The 22,298-nt window shown below is 35.6% G+C and overlaps 1 protein-coding gene across 1 annotated transcript in view; it reads left to right on the top strand.

Annotated features, from left to right (window-relative positions):
- The first annotated feature begins 597 nt into the window (after positions 1–597).
- The window catches only part of LOC111047197 (structural maintenance of chromosomes protein 1A), a 46,300-nt gene continuing 24,599 nt past the window's right edge, over positions 598–22,298 (top strand). Inside the window, 12 exon segments of the mRNA XM_039434717.1 lie at positions 598–849; positions 2,036–2,156; positions 3,448–3,547; positions 4,840–4,988; positions 7,397–7,565; positions 9,273–9,485; positions 10,647–10,898; positions 12,164–12,378; positions 16,115–16,304; positions 16,306–16,541; positions 20,856–20,970; positions 20,972–21,025. Coding sequence (XP_039290651.1) covers positions 726–849; positions 2,036–2,156; positions 3,448–3,547; positions 4,840–4,988; positions 7,397–7,565; positions 9,273–9,485; positions 10,647–10,898; positions 12,164–12,378; positions 16,115–16,304; positions 16,306–16,541; positions 20,856–20,970; positions 20,972–21,025 — 1,938 coding nt within the window. The 5' untranslated portion in view covers positions 598–725.

Raw genomic sequence — 22,298 nt, forward strand, 5'->3', positions numbered from 1 at the left:
GGAATTGTATGTCTAAGTTCCATAACCAAATTCATAAATAAATGCTGATATTCATTTTTGTTAAATTTGATTTCAATCTGCTTTCTTGATCAGGTCAACCGAGCTTTACTATAGTGAGGTCCACTATTTGATTACCTAAAGATGGTGTAGCTATCCTTGTCTATCATTCAGCAAAGCAGATAGGGCTACTCTCTTCTAGCTCCGCAATAATACTTGATCGTTTTTCTACAATCTAGAAATACAATCAATTAACAAAATATCTAATCCTTATTATGGAAGTTCATTAATTTATCATATTGTTCTTGACAAATGAAATATAATTAATTATTTAAACAAGAATGAACCGTTGATATTACTTCAGATATACTGGTGTCAGCTATCTTATACGGAAAGCAGTGGTAAGGCAGAGAATCAGCAACACTGTTTTTCTATATTTCTCCACTGTCATTTTAAACTTTGACCTCACTATTATAGACGATAAAATTTATTATTCAAATTCAGCGCCAAAACACCGATATGTCGAAGCTCGATACTTTCGAACATCGATACATGGTTAATCGATAGTTTTCAACATCGATACTTCATATTGGCGGTTTTGTTTTCTAAAGTAAAGATGGCGGATTGCTAACTTTTGTTGTTAGTTGTGGGATTTGATCTTTGACAGTACGTGTTTGATTAACGACAAATTGATATTTCAACGATTATTGTAGAATAGGCTTGCCAAAATGGCAAAAACAAGGGGTCCTTTCTTAGAATTGATTGAAGTTGACAACTTCAAATCCTATAAAGGAAGATTGGCAATAGGTCCAATGAAAACATTCACTTCGGTAGTTGGTCCTAATGGATCGGGTAAGTTAGTTTGCATTGTTTTTTAGTAATTTATTATTGATTTCAACAGTTTGAAATTTATTAAAGTTTTATTATTTTGATTTTACCTCAAAAAATTTTCTCTTGCTGATTATGTTTCTATTAAAACATTGTACAATAACATAACCTAGTTATAACATTTTATACTCGATTGAAGAAACCGTTGTCCTATAATTATATTGAAGTTGGCTTAGCAATCCATGTGTTTCAATTTATTTTATTGATAATAGAGTAATATAGCAAAATCTATGGTGTATTAATTTTCAGTGACTTGAAAATCAATCATAAAGTACAGGCAAATCCTTTAATCTAACCTAACTTACGGTACGTTTAGGTTTTGATACATACTATAGTCTACAATCGAATAAACGCGACCAAATTCTCTTGTTTGCATCTCCGCTTGTTACAGCGAAGGTGGTATCTAATGAGACAGACTTGTTCTGTAACGAGCAAGAACGCGACCAAAGGATTCAGTTCTTATAGGCTACTATGGGTTATACAGATTATTATTTCTACATATCAAATTTTCTGTAATGTGATATTTCAAAGTTAGGCTATGTTTTTCTCAATTTCCAACTCAGACGCAGTAATGAAACTTGGAATTGTGCAGTCTGACATTTGAATACAAAAACTTTACTATAGTGATGTCCACGTTATATTGGCAATGGAGAAAGATAGGAGAACAACGTTGCCGATTCTCACTGTCTTGACAATGCCTTCTTGACGGTAGCTGAGACAGGTTTATTAATGTGATATTGATTGTTCATCGTTTGAAATAATTAAATTTTATCAAGCAAGGAATTATTTTTCAATAATTTCATAAGTTTATGAATTTTCATAATTAAGATGAAATATTTTGTTAATTAATTATTAATTCTACATTGTTAAAAGCCGATCACTGGCAACAAAGCAAAGCAATAAAGAGATAGCGCTATCCGCTTTGTTGAATGATAGACAAGGATAGCAATACCATTGCTAATCAAACACTGCCATTATAACGTGGACTTCACTATAGTTACGAACATCAGAATTTGCCGATGAATTATGCATTTTTACTTGTGGTATATATTATAAAAACATTTACTTACTTCGAAATCAATTGTGGAATTATTGAGCAATATCAATTACTCAATTATTAATATACTACTAAGATATTATTTCTTTTTAGGAAAATCAAATTTCATGGACGCTATCAGTTTTGTTATGGGAGAGAAAACAACGTCTCTTCGAGTGAAACGATTGAGCGATCTAATCCATGGAGCTTCTATTGGCCAGCCTGTTGCTAGAAGGTAATCATATTTCGGGTTTCTTTTTCAAATGTATAATTAGGTCTGAATATTGAAATCTGAAAAAATGTTTGTGATGCTACACTCACACTAGTTCAACTCAAATTGTACGACTCTCAGTGACGATTGAGATGGCACTGGCTAACAGTTTGCAGGCTTTAAAGTTTGCAAAAAACCGCTTCAGATTCAGAATATGTTCTTTTCTGTGAAGGTTTCTGCAAAGATTGCATAATACTCAATGTGTGAATATTAAATACACCAAATACCAGAGGGCTCAAGGCCTCTATGACCGTTTACTTGGTATTGCCCAAGAGTGTAAGGTTAGGGTTGCCGAATTGGTGAAACACATGCTATCGATGATCTTTAATTAAGTGTCAGTAAAAAAAATAAACAATTATAAGAAAAACCATTGATATCAAAACTCTTAGTGGAAGTTCTTGATGTGATAGGCAAGTTAAGTGAAAATCTCGTATTTCTGAGTGGAAGAGTAAAAAAGAGCTTGAATAGAGCTTGAATAGAGCAATAAGAGTTCTCCAATTCAAGATGCAAGTTCAATGTCTACAATATCTTCTTAAATGCAATAGTAGATCTACAATAGTTCTCGCAATATCTAAAAACCCGATTAGTGAAATAGACCTTATTAATGTTAACCAGCAAGAAGGTAGCTTGCTGGTCATTTGCTGATTTTGACATGGACGATTTTGAAAGTGTTCATCTCATCAGGTTGCAGGTTTATCTCATTAGTGTGTGAGTGACATCATTTGTTTGCTGGTCCCTGAACGAAATCAAACCTGAAAAACCCCTATTCGTTTCGAAGGGTGGTTCGGTTCTGTGCTGTTTCTATTCGGTAACGAATTAATCCCGAATTACCTTTTTACACTTGTCGGAATCGACAATAAACGAACAGAAAGCTAACCGAAACTAATGGAACTGGATAAGGTTTCGTTCGGTTCGGGTCGTTGTCATTTTAAAATCATTTGTCAATTTATTCCAACCTTTTTTCTATCATTTCAGTTAATGTACTATTGTATCTGTAGTAGTTTTTTTTTCAACGAGTAGTTTGCCGACCGTTCGTGAAACTGAGTCGCTTTTGCGATTTGAGTCGCGTTAGTGTGAGCACTATAGCCGTAAAGTTCAATGAATCTAATATTTGCTATATTATCTTTGAACAGAACAATGATTCTACTTTTTTGACTGTAGAGTTGTCAACTACAAATATATTTTAAAACTATGATTTGTACTTTCTTAAATATTGATAAACTTTAATTAACCTAGTATCTGGTTATTTTCACAGCGCTTCAGTAACAGCTGTTTTCCGAATGCCAGATGATACGGAAAAACGCTTCACCAGGTCTGTTCAAGGCTCTTCTTCAGACTACAGAATCAACAGAGAGGTACATATACTGCCAGATCTCATCTTTTACTTCCTTATATTGTACAGGTTCTTGAAATATGTAAATTCCGTAGATTTTTTATTTTCTGATATTATCTTGATATACTTCCCATTTTTACTTGTTTTTTGCTGAGTTTGATGCCGATATGAGCTCCAGACTTGTGCTGTGGTATTGAGACGGATGATAGGGTTTTTAAACTCATAATAGTATCTTACGTCACGAGGACGGGAAGAGGCCTTTTGCAGGCGAGAATGATGTTTCTAGTCGAGGCGTTATCCGAGACTAGAATTTCATTCGAGCACTGAAAAAGACATTCACGTCCAAGTAACGTACACTATTTTTTGTCATAATAATCCAAAGAAGAATAATTAAGAAATAGAAAACATTACCTGCTTGTGCTGACGTTACTACATGCATTCTATAAAAATAACCTAGTTTACAAATTCTGAATCAGGAATTTTGTGGAAGTTGACAAAACTTCCACCTGGAGCGCTGACGGTGTTTTTTTTTGTAGCAGTTTTGCTGTTCCTATTTTGGAACTAGGAAACATACTCGACTGTAAAGAAAACATATGGTTTCATTACAGTAGAGTATGCTGTAATAAGAATCATATGTTTATTTCTTCTACCAACAGCTGTTTACCTGCTTGATTTCATGCATGGAAAACAGCTGAAATTGAATGACTTTGACAAAAATAATATTTTAGAGAAATCGATTCTTCAAGTGGTTATAATTTATTCATTTATTTATACATTGATAGTTACAATATAATTCACAATTATGAATGATTGGGAAAGGAACAACAGGCTTAAAGCCCAAAACTGTTCCTTTTCTAAATTTGGATAGAAAATGTACAAACCGGCAGTACTTAGCGGCTGCATGGATCTTAACTGATCAAATATTTCTTTGAACAAGAGTGACAATTACCACTCTGAATGACAATTTAAAATATAAAAGTCTAGATATCTTAAACAAGATCATCTTAAACAAAAGAGCAGTCGTTAGGTCATGTCAGAGGCCCTGGAATTGATCAGTTGCGACCTGAAAAATCTGACACCAGACCTGAATCAGCCAGGTCCCTCGATATTATTATTATTTCTATCTCAAACAAAATGTTGAATTTTCTATCACTAAAACCAAAACTACATTCATCCAAGCGTCTAGTTTCTTGTTTTTATTGAAAGTATATGATAATGATTATTTATACTATTGAAAGTGTGCAATTAAGGTGTTATTCATTTCCTTCAAAATAATTGTTCAAATAAAATAAAGATGGATTGTTTTGTCGGTAGGTTGTGACAACACAGCAATATCTGAGCGAATTGGAAGCGATCGGTATCAACGTGAAGGCGAAGAACTTTCTCGTGTTCCAAGGTGCGGTCGAGTCGATTGCTATGAAAAATCCAAAGGAAAGAACCGCTCTTTTCGAGGAGATCAGCGGGTGAGTATTCTTCTAAAGTCGTCTACATTTATTATCATAACAACATAGGAAGAGAGGAAGACCTAGGAAGAAGTGGGAAAATTGTATCGCTCAGAAGATCTTGCAGAGAAGGGACTAACACCAAACGAAGCCCATGACCGAGACTCCTGGAAGCGACTGACCCGAAACGCTGACCCCACCTGAGTGGGGAAAGGCTGAAAAGAATATTATACCGGGTGATTCAAAGGACTACAACTTTGAAAATTCATATAAATTTTATTAAACAAGGTACAGAGCTGGTTTTGGTGTTGTTTTTTAGGAAAACACTTCAAGTTTTTTACCTTGAACTAAAGATTTTCTATGTGACTTCCGTTGGTTATCCTGCAGACATCCCATTGATAGTCGATTTCTTCGCAGACTCGCACTAGCATTTCAGGTGTAACTTGCTCAACAGCAGCGCAAATCCTTGCTCTAAGTTCAGGTAGAGTGGCTGGCAAAGGAGGTACATACACTATATTTGTCATAATACCCCACAAGAAAAGATCCAGCGGTGTTAGTCTGGGGAACGAGGGGGCCATACAATATTGGCGCATTACGGTCAATCCACTGATTTGGAAAGCGGCCATTGAGAAAATCCCGGATGTCAGTCAGATAGTGTAGTAGTGCGCCATCTTGCATAAAGAAAACATTTCGTTCTCGGTCATCCTCATCGATCTGTGGTATCAAACTTTTTTGCAACATATCAAGGTACACTAGCCAATTTTCAAACCAAAACACACAGCTAGCACGCTTGGATCCAGTGAAGGCAGCCATATTTGACGTAACTGCCGCTACCGCTTGTGCGACGCGACCAGGCACTAGCGGACTACGCGAGTCAAAACTTGGAGTGTTTTCCTTTAAAACAACATCAAAACAAGCTCTGTATAATGTTTAATAAGATTTAAATGAATTTTCAAAGTCCATTTTGAATCACCCGGTATAACAACATCGACACTCAATGCAGAATCCCACGTATTAGGATAATGACGAAGTTCAATTAATTTCTAATGTTTCTCCCAAAAATTTTGATGGTATGTTTTTTTTTTAATGAAGAATAAACGAATAAATAAATACCAGTATTAGTGAGCATGTCTGGTACAGTGAGAATATTATTTTCATAATTTCCATTATGAAACTATTCATATTCGCTTGTCCGGGTGGCTGAGTGGGAATAGTCCCATTAGAACTCATGGGAATTGTATAATTCCACTGTAATACCGGACAAGTACACTGATACTGAAATGTGGGAATCCAACTACATTCTTATGAGAATAGAATATCTACAAACAATCCATTATTACTATAGTTCGATAGTTATCATTATCATTAATCGGGTTAATCATGGGTTGATCTACTACTTATAGGGAGAATTTTTTATTTTCCTATGAAACCGAAGTTTAAAAGTTCGTGTAACTTCTGGATACCTATATAGTCTATGCGGGTTCTATTATTTACAAATGTTTGTGTATTTATAAGTATTGGTAATCAATAAATATAAAATTGAAGTAGTTCTAATCTTTCTAGTAGTATTTCAATAAATATAACTTCATTACATAATATACAGTGTTTCCTCTATCCATTGTGTCATATAATATAATTTAATAGTAATCAATATAATAGCCAATTTTATATCGTAAAATGAGGAAATACTTTCACTATCACTATATACTATTGTGAGGTCCACGTTACAATGAAAGTATTTGATCAACTTTGGTTTTGCTATCCTTGTCTATCATTCGACATAGCCGGTTTTACTATCCTTTTCTAGGTCCACAACGATGTCAATTATGTTTTTGACAGTTTAGAAATATGATTAATTAATGCAGAGAATCGGCATCGCTATTCTTCTATCTTTATCCACTGTCATTATAACGTGCACCACACTATAGTATTCAACATCCATTTAATGACATATTAGAACAAGAGCTTATTCATGAATAAATACTATTTATTGTACGTTTTTGCCTATGGAAGAGCTAATTTACAAACCGAATGAAAAAATAATTAATGTAGGTAGCCCGAGAAGAAGATAGACCGAATCCATGAAATGAAAACGATGAGATGAGTTGATGTACTTGATGGTTTATAACATAAATATTATTTTAGACTTTATTTATTTGCAGTTCTGGTGGAATATTATTTTAAACTTTATTTATTAGCAGATCTGGTGAAATATTATTTTAAACTTTATTTATTCCTCCTCCTAGGTATCTTCCTCTCTTTTTTTCTCTTCTCCAACATACCCAACCACAAAGCCCATGATTTTTTATATTTGTAACATTTTATTGTGTTTTATTTGTTTCATAATTCTATGTAATTTTGTTTTGTCTTGTTTTGTGTGTTTTTAATGAATTGAAATTGAAAAAATTGAAAACTTTATTTATTTGCAGATCTGGTGCGCTGAAAGAGGATTACGATCGTTTGAAATCTGAAATGTTGAAGGCTGAGGAGGAAACTAATTACTCCTATCTGAAGAAAAGAGGAGTGGCAGCAGAAAGAAAGGAAGCCAGAATGGAAAAGGAAGAGGCCGAGAAGTATCAGAGACTCAAGGATGAATTGGTTCGTTTCATTTGAAATTATTTTTTCAAGAAAATGAATGTATCGTAGTCAATTTCCGTCATAACTTCTAGTATCAGAGACTCGAGGATGAATAATTGGCTCGATTCATTTGAATTTAACCTTTCAAGAAAGTGCATCGTAGTCAATTGTGTGCGACTCAAAATTGTGTGCGAATTAAGTTATCATTTAAGTTACGTTAGTAACATAGCCTTTAGACTGTGTATTCTAAATTAAGGTTTGAAGTAGTTTTGGGCAAATGCCTGTTGCTTTTACCTGGATTGAATCTGCTTATGAATAAATGAATAAATAATTTCAAGTATCAGAGACTCAAGAATGAATTGGCTCGTTTCATTTGAATTTAACTTTTCAAGGATGTGTTTCTTAGTCAATTTTCAGTAAAGTTTGAGTGTTTGGTTACATGATATATTGTTATTGTATCGATAGCCTGATATTATCTTGTTACACACAAGTCAAGAACTTACTGCTCCCACACACAGACTATGCGGGTTCTATAATTCTTTTTTTAATTCAATTTAGATCTATTTCAATTTTTCCCCATTTTTCACAGTATATATTTTTTCACAGAGTATGAAATTACCATAATTACAAAATAACTTGGAAAATCACAATCAATGCCTAAAAAACATATAATCATTTTGTGTATTGATATTTAATTAATAAATTGATCCAAAAATGTAAGAGTTTGATTAATTATTATATTTTGAATTGCGATAGTTTGATTAACACAATAGTATCTAGCATCAGCATCAATATTATATAAATAATATTTGAAAATAATATAAATGAAATTAAATTAACAGCATATTTATGAAAAATCATTTGAAATTTTCAATAATCCCTTTTGGAAAAGAGATTTATATGAGGAACCCTTTTTTGAGATGAATGTATCATTATTTACTCATGTATTATATGAAAACATAGAAATAACCAGTATTCCTCATAATAATTATTACCTCCATAACACAGTAATAATTAAAATAATGTTGTATTAATACATAATTTTAATCCTTGATCATTTTGGTAAAGCAGAGGTGCCCACAGGGGTTGTAGCGGTGTTTAAAAATAACTAATGACGTGTGGGGTGGAGGGAGTAGAAGCTGATATTTTTTCTTAATTTTGGGGGTGCGACCATTTGCATGGGGGTGTGCCACTACCACCTAGATTTACAAAGCCATAGCGTTAATTTGTGACGTCATCAGTAGTCGATGAAATTATCCAAACAGAAAGCTGATTAGAAATCAGCTGAATTAAAACTCTAGATTTGTAGCTTTCTGATTGGATAATTCCATGGACTACTTATGACGTGACAGCCTAGCGCTATGGCTTTGTAAATTTTGGTGGTAGTGGCCCACCCCCCATGCAAATGTAAGGCCCGCCGCAAAGTAGAACCACGCTAATCCACGAAAAGCAACCCACGATGATTATTCATAATCAATTAGCTGACAAGTGGATTATTCATTGCATGTATTACACAGATGTCTAGTGAAGCCTAGCAATGGTTAACAAAACATCCCACGGCGTGGGTTGCTTTTCGTGGATTAGCGTGGGTCTACTTTGCGGCTGGTCTAAATTTAGGTGGTACTGGGTGTGCACCCCTAGGTATAGGGCTTAATATGAGGAACCCTTGAGAATAATTAATTTAACATTTATAATATCGAATTTTGATGAATTGTTCTCTTTTGATAGGTTGAGAAAGAAGTTGAGTACCAGCTGTTCCGTCTCTATCACAACGAGAACGAGATCGACCATTACGAGAAAGAGGTGGAGAAGAGGAAGCGAGAAGTGGAGAAGGTTGAGAAGAAGAAGGAGAAAGCCGAAGAAGCGCTGAAAGAAAAGAAGAAGGAACATGGCAAACTGAACAGAGAACTTGCTAAAATTGAACAGGAGATAAGAGAGATGGTGAGTGTGAATCAAACTACATAATATTTATGTTCCAGTATGGGAATTATTTGCTTTAGTTTGAGTTTTATTCATTCATTCATTTATACAATAAGTACATTATCAAAATGATAGGGAGAGGAAAAATAAGATAAACTTGTGCTATTCCTCTTCCAAATATAGATAACACTCAGTCCGAAATAGGTTAAGTCTTGTAGTTCTTTAATGCGATGCATTCCTTTCTTCCTCTCACTTATTATTCATAACATACTTGTATATTTGAAATTTAATTTGTCTTCAATTTATTACATTTTACTCTCAAAACAGATTTCTAGAGCTGTCTCCTTTATTAGGAAGTCATTGTTTTTATACTCACGTGTACTTAAATTTCCTCTCCACTCTCAGATAAGAAGAATCAAACATTTTAAAATGCTTATAACTCTGGAATGGGAGCGAATTTCGCCAATCTGATGGCATATCATTGTTCCTCTCGTCAAGTACTATCATTTCTGATGAAGAATTCGTTGGAATGTGTTTGAATAATATCGACAATTAGGAAGTGCTGGGTTCGATTCTCGGTTGAACAATTTTCTTCTTTGTTTTCTAGCATTCATCGGGAATCCTTACAGCCATCCAATTAAATTTTCAACATTTTTAGTTGCAAACCATGCTTTTCCCTTTATCCTTTCACTATCATATTCTCATTTTCTCCTCATTTCTCTTGAATGTTCTTTTAACTAACACATTATGTTCACTATTCTTATATAGTTTTCGAGTACTCCACAACTTTTATCTCTCAATTTCCTCCTTTTCTATTCATTTTTATTGCGGAGTATGCCCTGATGAGCTTTTTGCTTGTATGTGGGTAATAGTAAGTGTGAGGATGAAATATGAGATGATTTATTTATTTACATCAATAGAAAAATTACAACATATAGAGGCTTACAGCTTTATACCAAAACAAGCCTCATTATAAATCAATTGTTTACACAAACAAAACTAAATTAATAAGAGATGATGAAACGTCCATGCCTATTCGATGGGATTCGGCTATTCTATCTCTAGTTTTGATTATTCCTCTTTTTTTCTCGTTTCGTTTCCATTCTCTATTCCTTGTTTTTGTTCCAAATTCCTTCCTCCCTGCTTCAAACTATCAACTACATTGCTGCATCTGTTGTTTAGGAAGTGGAAGCGGGCAAAAAGCGTCCGTCGTTCATCAAGGCAAAAGAGCGCGTGGATCACATCAAGAAGAAGCTGAACACGGCCAAGAAGTCGCTGACCGAGGTGCGAACTGCCAATGAGGCGCACGAGAAGGACATTGCCGAACTGGAGAAGGAGCTGCGCGAAGTGGATGCGCAGAGGCAACAGTGGGAGGAGCAGCTGGCCGACGAGAGCCAATCGCAAGGCAGGGATGTGCAGTTGGAGGACGCTCAGGTAGGTTCATTGATAAAGTGCATCCAAGAGAAACTATTCTTCCTGACTGAACCACTTGTAGTCCAAAGGTGCGTACAGACTTATGCACCACGAACATGATCATTTCACTTTTCATCAGCAGATACTATTCTTATTATATGTGTATTAGTACAGAAACATCGTCGTTTCAACTGTGTCAAAAGTAAACGCATCCTTTCTATATTATATTTTGGAATATTTATGACTCTCTACTACTGATGTTGTGCTCATTAGAACATATTTTACACCCTACTAAATATTATTTTTTGATTGAATTTAATAGTTCAGTACTTTCAAGTTTACCTCATTTACTACTATAGTGAGATCCACGTTAAAATGGCAGTGGAGAAAGATAGGAGAACAACGTTACCGATCCTCAGTCTTGTCAATGCCTTACTTGGTAGCTGATACAGGTTTATTGATATAATATCAACTGTTCATTCTCCTTTAAAATAATCAATTATATTTTATTAAGCAAGAAATTATATTTTTCAATAATTTTTTAATGAATTTTCAAAATTAAGATGAATTTATTATTAATTCTACATTGTTGAAAGACGATCTGGCAACAGAGCAAAGTGAGAAAGTGATAGCGCTATCACTGTTGAATGATAGACAAGGATAGCAATACCATTGCCAATCAAACACTGCCATTATAACGTAGACCTCACTATAGATGACGGTACGGCATAAAAAATGTACGTGAGTATAGGAGCCATGATCCGCTCTCATTTGACCGCGGGTTGGAGTTCGTATATGTCCTATGCGTAAACGGGATGAGTGAGACAGTAGTGGCATTACTCAACTTTTTTTGACTAATAGAATTTTGTTTTTTTTTTCTTCTTCCTCTTCATTTGGGTATTTGCCCAGGGCGCCAAATTTTCGAGGGCACAAAGAAGAGATGATGAAAAGAATATTAGTCTGGAGAATATTAAGAGGTCCACAGTTATGTGTTTGAAAAACGTGATCTTGTTATCTCTTGTTAATCTCTTCCTAAGATATAAGTAGCATAGATTATTTGCTTTTACATTATATTAATAAGGAGGTCGTCGGTAGAACATTCGCCCAGGGCGCCATTCACCTAAGCCCGGGGCTGCCTCTTCCTCTTCCTTCTTTTACATTTCCCTGTTTCTATTCCTCTCCTCGTTCTTCTTCCTCCTCGTCCTGCTACCCCTCTTTTTCTTCCTTCTTCTACTTCTTAAAATATAGATGAGTGAATTAATGAATGCTTGTAATGTTGGTGTCAGGTGAACGAGTACAACCGACTGAAGGTGGAGGCGCAGAAACAGTCTGCCAGGTTCCTGCAGGAGTTGGACTCGATCAACCGCGAGCAGAAGGCCGAGCAGGACAAGTTGGACAACGAGGCCAGCATCAGGTCCGACCTGGCCAACACCATCAAGCAGAAGGAGCACGAGAAGGCCGAGGCCGCCAAGCGAGTCGACAAGCTCAACGAGCATATCAGGTATTTTCAACGAATCGGGAGGCAAGGCGCTTACTACCGGTTTTATCAGCTTATTGAAGATCCAAATCCTAGAAGGTTTGTAACGGCACAGAATACATACATAATGGAAAGTATCAATCCAAACAATGCATTTTACATGTCTCGAAGACTTGAGTGCATCAAGACCACGTCACGTGACTGCGTCATCTTGTTAGAAATTAAAATTACTGCAATCCTACAGATGAAAATAAATTGGAAGTTGCATTTGTAAATAACTATTGATAATTGATGAATAACTATTATTAAATGAAAATCCCAAATAAATGATGTAATTCACCCCGAAGACTTCTGCTACTGGAAATATTGACAACAGGGTAAACAGCTAGATGGAAATTCAATGAGCGCTACTATACAAAAATTGTTTGTCAGTCCGGGGATCGAACCCAGTAATTGCCAGATTATCAGTTTTTGAAATACAGAGATTGTCAGTTTGGTGTAATGTTAAGTATTCCTGACCGGCAATTAGGAGGTACTGGGTTCGATTCCCGGGCTGACAAATAATTTTTCTATAGTAGCGTTCATCGAATTTCCATCTAGCTGTTTACCCTGTTGTCAATATTTGCAGTACAGTAGCAGAAGTCTTCGGGGTGATTTACAGCATTTAATTCGGATTTTCATTTAATAATAGTTACTGCTATCGGGGTATTTTGAACGTGGACTGCGACTACGCCCGTTTCGGAAAGCCAATTTTCTGACTCCAGCTGTTAAAGTTTAGAATTTAGCCAAATCCCGAGTTCGGAAACCGGCCCTAATAGAATTTTGCTGTTTTTCCTATGCTCTATTCCTCCTTTTCTTTCTTCTTCCTCTACATCTTCCCTCTTTCTCTTTCCTCTTCCTTTTTTCCGTTTTCCTGTTGCTTTTCCTCTTCCCGTTTCTCTTCCTCCTCGTCCTCCTACCCCTCTTTTTCTTCCTCCTTTTCTTCTTCTACTAGGAAGAAGTACTTCCTAGTGTCCCAACAACCCAAGGTGCTAGAGTGGTAGAACCCCACCGAAAATCCGGGTTCCTTTATATCCATAATCCTCCATATTCTACATCCCTACCCCTCACCTAGTCTTAATATCCTCACACTTGTACCTTTCATATTTTCCACTTCCCTGTAAATTCTGCAGATTTAATTCATTCATATAACTTATATACATTTGGACTGTTGTATAAATTAGAATTGGAACCGTTTTGGGCTTATAAGCATGTGGTACTTTTCTGTAAGTTGTGTAATTCTGAATGATTAAATAAATGAATATCACCCGTCATTTTCATTTTCAGCATGAATTGTCACAAATATGTTATTATGTACTATTATTGTAATTAATTTTTAAGTGTTGTTATTTTGCTACCAGTGTTTGCCATAGGTCATGTCAGACCTGGCAATGTAAGATGCATTAAATAAATATCAAATATCTTGAAACATAGATGAGTGAATGAATGAATGCTTGTAATGTTGGTGTCAGGTGAACGAGTACAACCGACTGAAAGTGGAGGCGCAGAAACAGTCGGCCAGGTTCCTGCAGGAGTTGGACTCGATCAACCGCGAGCAGAAGGCCGAGCAGGACAAGTTGGACAACGAGGCCAGCATCCGGTCCGACCTGGCCAACACCATCAAGCAGAAGGAGCACGAGAAGGCTGAGGCGGCCAAGCGAGTCGACAAGCTCAACGAGCATATCAGGTATTTTCAACAAATCGGGAAGCAAGGCGCTTACTACCGGTTTTATCAGCTTATTGAAGATCCAAATCCTAGAAGATATGTAACGGCACAGAATACATACAGAATGGAAAGTATCAATCCAAACAATGCATTTTACATGTCTCGAAGACTTGAGTGCATCAAGACCACGTCACGTGACTGCGTCATCTTGATAGAAATTAAAATTACTGCTATCCTACAGATGAAAATAAATTGGAAATGCATTTGTTCAAATGCTAATTAACGAATAACTATTATTAAGCGAAAATCCCAATTAAATGCTGTAAATCACCCCGAAGACTTCTGCTACTGCAAATATTGACAACAGGGTAAACAGCTAGATGGAAATTCAATGAGCGCTACTATACAAAAATTATTTGTCAGCCCGGGAATCGAACCCAGTATTTGCCAGATTATCAGTTTCTGAAATACAGATTTTGTCAGTTTTGTGTAAGGGTAAGCATTCCTGACCAGCAATTAGGAGGTACTGGGTTCGATTCCCGGGCTGACAAATAATTTTTCTATAGTAGCGCTAATCTAATTTCTATCTAGCTGTTTACCCTGTTGTCAATATTTGAAGTAGCAGAAGTCTTCGGGGTGAATTACAACATTTAATTGTGATTTTCGTTTAATAATAGTTATCCGTTAATTAGCATTTGAACAAATGCAACTTCCAATTTATTTCCATCTGTAGACTGGCTGGCCGCTTTGGTTTTGTATAAAATGAGCACTGCTATCCAGAGATTGTCAGTTTGGTGTAAGGGTAAGCATTCTTAAGCATTCCTGACCGACAATTAGGAGGTACTGGGTTCGATTCCCGGGCTGACAAATAATTTTTGTATAGTAGCGCTCATCGAATTTCCATCTAGCTGTTTACCCTGTTGTCAATATTTGCAGTACAGTAGCAGAGGTCTTCGGGGTGAATTACTGCATTTAATTGGGATTTTCATTTAATAATAGTTACTGCTATCGGGGTCTTTTGAACGGGTCGCGGCAGTGATCGAGACCGATTGACCCGGATCAGTAAAGTGATCCAAATTCTACTATTACTATGCTTAACTTTCTTTCAAGATGGCGGATTTTTGCGTCAGGATATTAGCCGACTTTCCATTCTGTAATGTATTCTGTGGTAACGGCTTCGTCAATATTAAGAAGCTTAACAGGTATGTAAATTACGTGGAGTTTCATCAATAAAAAATGTTTTCCGTGACGAAAAACCACTTTATAACAATAATTGTCAGGTATGTTCAACGGGTGAGATGCTATAGTGAAGTCCACGTTATAATGGCAGTGTTTGATTAGCAATGGTATTGCTATCCTTGTCTAAACATAGCGAATAGTGCTATCTCTTTCTCGCTTTGCTCAGTTGCCAGATCGTCTTTTAACAAAGTAGAATTAATAATTAACTAATAAAATATTTAATCTCAATTATGAAAATTCATTATGAAATAATTATTGAAAAATATCTCTTGCTTAATAAAATATGATTATTTCAAACGAGAATGGACAGTTAATATTACATCAATAAACCTGTATCAGCTACCGTCTATAGCGTGGACCTCATCATAGGATGAATCAATTTATTAGCGACTTGAATAGCTGTTTCCTGATCACAGAGATCAGATTCAGTTCCTGAATCAGTTACCACGAACGACGACAAGCATTGTTTACATCCATATTGTCCAAATTTCAAGTGTTCTAAAACAGCTGATCTAGAAAACTTTTCATTATTTGTGTTTATCATCCAATAATAAAACATTTTATAATATCAACATATTACCATTTGAAAGTATAAAAGATTATAAACTCAACCTCCCGCATTAAAAAATAATTCAATATAATATTTTAGGTTATTTAGACAAATTGAAATTTACCCAATCCTGTCGACGACGGCATTTACGCACAAACGAAAAAAGTTGAGGCACTAAACTCGAGGTACTTAACTTGAGGCACTAATCGTAGAGTAATAGTACTAACTAAACTTCAGTCCTAAACCGTTGTCATCATGTTTTACAGAACAAGCGAACGAGCACTGGAAGAGCAGAAGGCTCTTCACCACGAGCTGCAGTCCTATGTGGGCTCCTCAAAGGAGCGCATCAAGGAACTCAACACCGAACTGGAAACTGTCCAACAGCAACTGGGTGACGCCAAGGTCGACAAACACGAGGACTCGCGTCGCAAGAAGAAGCAGGAAATCGTGGAGAAACTTCAAGCGACTGCACCCGGGCGTCTACGATCGCCTCATCAACATGTGTCAGCCGATTCACAAACGGTTCAACGTGGCCATCACCAAAGTGCTCGGCAAGTACATGGAGGCAATCGTGGTCGACACTGAGAAGACGGCACGCATGTGCATCAATTATCTCAAGGAGCATATGCTGGATCCGGAGACCTTCCTGCCGTTGGATTATATTCAGACCAAGCCGCTGAAGGAGCGCCTGAGGTGAGTTCAAATTAACTGATTTACAATTACAAATTTACAGATTTACAAATGAATAATTTGTGTGATTTGTTGTGTAGTAGAGGTAGAGATTTTTGTGGTACATATTGATTAAAATTGCTTGCAATTGTCAAAGCCACTATAGTGAGGTCTATAATGTAGTTGAGCCATCCGTGAGTCAGGTCTCACGGCATCAAGTTTTCGTTGCTGCCTGATATACAGAGTGAGTCATATGTATAGGAACCCTTCAATAAATTGGAGACTGTTGTAGATATAATACTGTAACTTCCAGGATAAGTTACTGGTCAAATACTCTACCTCTTGACGTACAACTGAATTCCAACCCCTCATTAGAGGGTGGCTTAGGGATTGTAACTCGAATATTTAAAATGTAAACACACATTTTGTAGTGTAGTACATCATTTTAAAGGCCTTTTTAAAACAAGAAAGATGACATCAATAAAAATGTTCTATGATACTTGTATCCAAAATAGCGGCTGATTGAAGTTTTAGTTTTCAAGGAAATTAGGGGTTGTAACTCGAATATTTAAAATGTAAACACACATTTTGTAGTGTAGTACATCATTTTAAAGGCCTTTTTAAAACAAGAAAGATGACATCAATAAAAATGTTCTATGATACTTGTATCCAAAATAGCGGCTGATTGAAGTTTTAGTTTTCAAGGAAATTAGGGGTTGTAACTCGAATATTTAAAATGTAAACACACATTTTGTAGTGTAGTACATCATTTTAAAGGCCTTTTTAAAACAAGAAAGATGACATCAATAAAAATGTTCTATGATACTTGTATCCAAAATAGCGGCTGATTGAAGTTTTAGTTTTCAAGGAAATTAGGGGTTGTAACTCGAATATTTAAAATGTAAACACACATTTTGTAGTGTAGTACATCATTTTAAAGGCCTTTTTAAAACAAGAAAGATGACATCAATAAAAATGTTCTATGATACTTGTATCCAAAATAGCGGCTGATTGAAGTTTTAGTTTTCAAGGAAATTAGGGGTTGTAACTCGAATATTTAAAATGTAAACACACATTTTGTAGTGTAGTACATCATTTTAAAGGCCTTTTTAAAACAAGAAAGATGACATCAATAAAAATGTTCTATGATACTTGTATCCAAAATAGCGGCTGATTGAAGTTTTAGTTTTCAAGGAAATTAGGGGTTGTAACTCGAATATTTAAAATGTAAACACACATTTTGTAGTGTAGTACATCATTTTAAAGGCCTTTTTAAAACAAGAAAGATGACATCAATAAAAATGTTCTATGATACTTGTATCCAAAATAGCGGCTGATTGAAGTTTTAGTTTTCAAGGAAATTAGGGGTTGTAACTCGAATATTTAAAATGTAAACACACATTTTGTAGTGTAGTACATCATTTTAAAGGCCTTTTTAAAACAAGAAAGATGACATCAATAAAAATGTTCTATGATACTTGTATCCAAAATAGCGGCTGATTGAAGTTTTAGTTTTCAAGGAAATTAGGGGTTGTAACTCGAATATTTAAAATGTAAACACACATTTTGTAGTGTAGTACATCATTTTAAAGGCCTTTTTAAAACAAGAAAGATGACATCAATAAAAATGTTCTATGATACTTGTATCCAAAATAGCGGCTGATTGAAGTTTTAGTTTTCAAGGAAATTAGGGGTTGTAACTCGAATATTTAAAATGTAAATTCACAGATTTACAAATGAATAATTTGTGTGATTTGTTGTGTAGTAGAGGTAGAGATTTTTGTGGTACATATTGATTAAAATTGCTTGCAATTGTCAAAGCCACTATAGTGAGGTCTATAATGTAGTTGAGCCATCCGTGAGTCAGGTCTCACGGCATCAAGTTTTCGTTGCTGCCTGATATACAGAGTGAGTCATATGTATAGGAACCCTTCAATAAATTGGAGACTGTTGTAGATATAATACTGTAACTTTCAGGATAAGTTAATGGTCAAATACTCTACCTCTTGACGTACAACTGAATTCCAACCCCTCATTAGAGGGTGGCTTAGGGATTGTAACTCGAATATTTAAAATGTAAACACACATTTTGTAGTGTAGTACATCATTTTAAAGGCCTTTTTAAAACAAGAAAGATGACATCAATAAAAATGTTCTATGATACTTGTATCCAAAATAGCGGCTGATTGAAGTTTTAGTTTTCAAGGAAATTAGGGGTTGTAACTCAAATATTTTGAATGTAAACACCCATCGTGTTGTACATCATTTTAAAGGTCTTCTCAAAACGAGATAGATGACATCAATTAAATGTTCTATGATACTTGTATCCAAAATAGCGGCTGATTGAAGTTTTAGTTTTTAAGGAAATGAGGGGTTGCAACTCAAATATTTTGAATGTAAACACCCATTGTCAGACCAAGAATTCGATGGGAAGATGAGATAAGGGATGATTTGATAAGGATGGGTTATAGAGGATGGAGAGGATTTATAATGGATAGAAACGTTTGGAGGAATGTTGTGGAGGAGGCCAAAGCCCACAATGGGCTGTAGAGCTATAACAGAAAGAAAGAAACACCCATTGTGTGATACATCATTTTAAAGGTCTTTTTAATACAAGAAAGATGACATCAATAAAAATGTTCTATGATACTTGTATCCAAAATGGCGGCTGATTAAAATGTATCAATTATTTCTTTAAAAACTTCAATCAGCCACCATTCTGAATAAAAGTATCATAGAGCATCTTTATTGATGTCATATTTCTAGTTTTGAGAAGGCCTTTTAAATGATGTATCACACAATGGGTGTTTACATTCAAAATATTTGTGTTACAACCCCTAAGTCACCCCCTTATGAGAAGTTGGAATTCAGTTGTACGTCAAAAGGTAGAGTATTTGATCAATAACTTATCCTGAAAGTAATTGTATTACATCTACAACAGTCTCCAACTTATTGAAGGGTTCCCATACATATGACTCACTCTGTACAGTTAGCTACTACACTGTTAGAGAGAAGCTATAGTAAGGTCTTCATTTTATTGTCAGTATTTGATTAACATTGGTGTTACTATCTTTGTTTATTATTCGACAAAGCAGATAGCGTTACCCTTTTCTATCTCCTACGCAACGTTGCTACGTAGTTTTTTAACAATTATTTGTAGTTTTTTCTTCATTATGACAATCAATTAAAAAATATATTTTTTCTACAACTGCGCGTAAAAAAAGAATTTACATACTCAATTCTCGTCTTAGAACAGCTAATTTCTGAGGAGAATCTGCTTTTTCGCTCGCTAACCATCCGCGCATGCGCAGTAAATTTTCTTTACGCTCGCAATCATTCGCGCATGCGCAGAAAGAGTTTCTTTACGCTCGCCAATCAGCTGATGGTAAGCAGCTCGCCAAAAGGTCAGATCTTAACCTAAAAAGTCGGTAATTGTAACTCAGCTGATATAAGTAATTTAACAGGTTTGGGCAGTTGTAGAAAAAATTGTGTATGTAATTCGTCGCGCATTACGCTCTTAATACATAAATAGCTACTCTTGACGAATGAAATATAATTGAGTACCTATTTTAACAAGAAAGGAAACTTAATATTACATCAGATATCAGCTATCCTCTTTAGAAGGCAATGGCAAGGCAGAGAATCGCAACTCTGTTCTCCTATCTGTAGTGAGGTCCACGTTATAATGACAGTGTTTGATTCGCAATGTTATTGCTATCCTTGTCTATCATTCAACAAAGCGGATAACGTTATCTCTTTCTCGCTTTCCTCTGTTGCCAGATTGTCTTTTAACAATGTAGAATGAACAGTTAAAAATATAATAATTGATGATTTTAAACGAGAATGAACAGTTAATATTACATCAATAAACCTGTATCAGCTACCGTCTATAGAAGGCATTGACAAGAAAGAGGATCGGCAGCATTGTCTCCTATCTTTCTCCACTGCCATTATAACGTGGTCCTCACTGGCCGTCATTGGCTTACGTTGGGTTACCAGGCTGGGCGAACGACTCGGCCAAAATGTGGATGATGATTGATGATAAAAATGAAAATGAAATTTATTCTCCTTTCTGCATAACAAAATTTCTACAAAGAATCTCTGTCTTTGAATTAAACTGGCAGCAATTGTGTAAAGGCGCTGCCAGTGTCACGAATCTTAGTTACATAAATTGAATACTATATAGTTGCCACCGTAATATTAAATACTATATAGTTGATGATGATGATACTATAAATTAGATGATGTTGATGATGATATACTGTAAATTATGCAGTCACAATTGAAATTAATCTTTTATCTTGTGTATGAGGAGCTCAAATCCATGGCATTTTGCAGAAACATAAAGGAGCCGAAGAACGTGAAACTACTGTACGACGTGCTGAACTACTCCCCGCCCGAGATCAAGCGAGTCATTCTGTTCGCCACCAACAACGCATTGGTCTGCGACACGCCCCGAGGACGCCATGAAAGTCGCTTACGAAATGGACGGCCAGAACAGATACGATGTGAGTAGGTTTCAAGAACTGATAGTGAGTATCCATCATCATCTTTTATTTTCATTTTTTTTCTAAATGATGTACATATTTTATTTTTATTTATTTATTGTGAAATGCATAAAGGCTGATTTACACGGTGCCAGTCGGCTTGCCAGTTAAGGTAGCCAGTCACTGGATGCCAACGACTGGCACTGTGTAAACGGCTCAAGCCAGTTTCTGGAGAAGCCAGCAAGTCATGGACGCGCCAGCAGCTGGCAGTTCCAGCAGAACAAATATTTTTGTTTTACTGGCGCGCCAGCTTCATCACAGCTTTATAATCTTGCGGGTCATTAGCATGAAGCTCTCTTATAGATAGATAGACCTCTTCTCAGAGGTCAGGTGGATGACACAATGATTATAGCAGCTGATTTTTATTTATGTGTGTGGCCAGCTTACAAATCTTCTCCCATAAGAATTACATGTAACCTTTGAAGGCCCGTAGGAAAGAGTCCTGAAGTCGGATCATAAATTTGTTAGGCCATAAACCTGCTCCTGAACATAACTAACACAACTAAGAAAAAATTATCAAATTCGGTGAACACATGAAAAAGTTATTGAATGTCGAAATTTGAGGCTCGATTTTTATTTATATAGATTGGCTTTTCAATAAATCTATATTCATGTAAAAACACTTATTTGTTACTTTTTTTATTCACCTATAAAATGTGTTCAATAATAAAATTTATGCTTACTCTGCATTATTAGAGATAAATTAATGAACCACCGTTAACCTGGCAGTGCTACTGTAGTAGAATACATGTACCTATCGTAACTCTATTTACTATTAAAGTCTTGAATTCCTTCATCAATTACTTACTGCAATATATACATTGTTTCAGCTAGTAATATTTTCAATTTATAATCCGCAAATCAAATCTATGAAATTTACTCGTCATTTTCAGAAACGTTTTGATACACAGGTGACACAGAAAAACGGGAACTTATAGAATCTCTTACGGGAACGCCATAAAACATTAGTGGGGAGGGCAAAAATGATTTTATTCAAACTATTGTAAAGTTCAAGGCTTGCTATTTAAGAATTATTAATAAGATCTATCACTTTTTGACAATTACTTCTTTAAGATGGCTTCCTCCTGAATGAATACACTCTTTGAAATCTGTGTTGACGATTCCTCATTGATCGCTGCAACATCTGCGTTTCCTGGTCCCATGATCTGTCCACCTGCGATTTTCTGTTTGTGGAGCTATCTCAAATCAAACGTTTTCACAACTTGACCAATAA

The sequence above is a fragment of the Nilaparvata lugens genome, chromosome 8, assembly GCF_014356525.2.
Source record: "Nilaparvata lugens isolate BPH chromosome 8, ASM1435652v1, whole genome shotgun sequence".
NCBI lineage: Eukaryota > Metazoa > Arthropoda > Insecta > Hemiptera > Delphacidae > Nilaparvata > Nilaparvata lugens.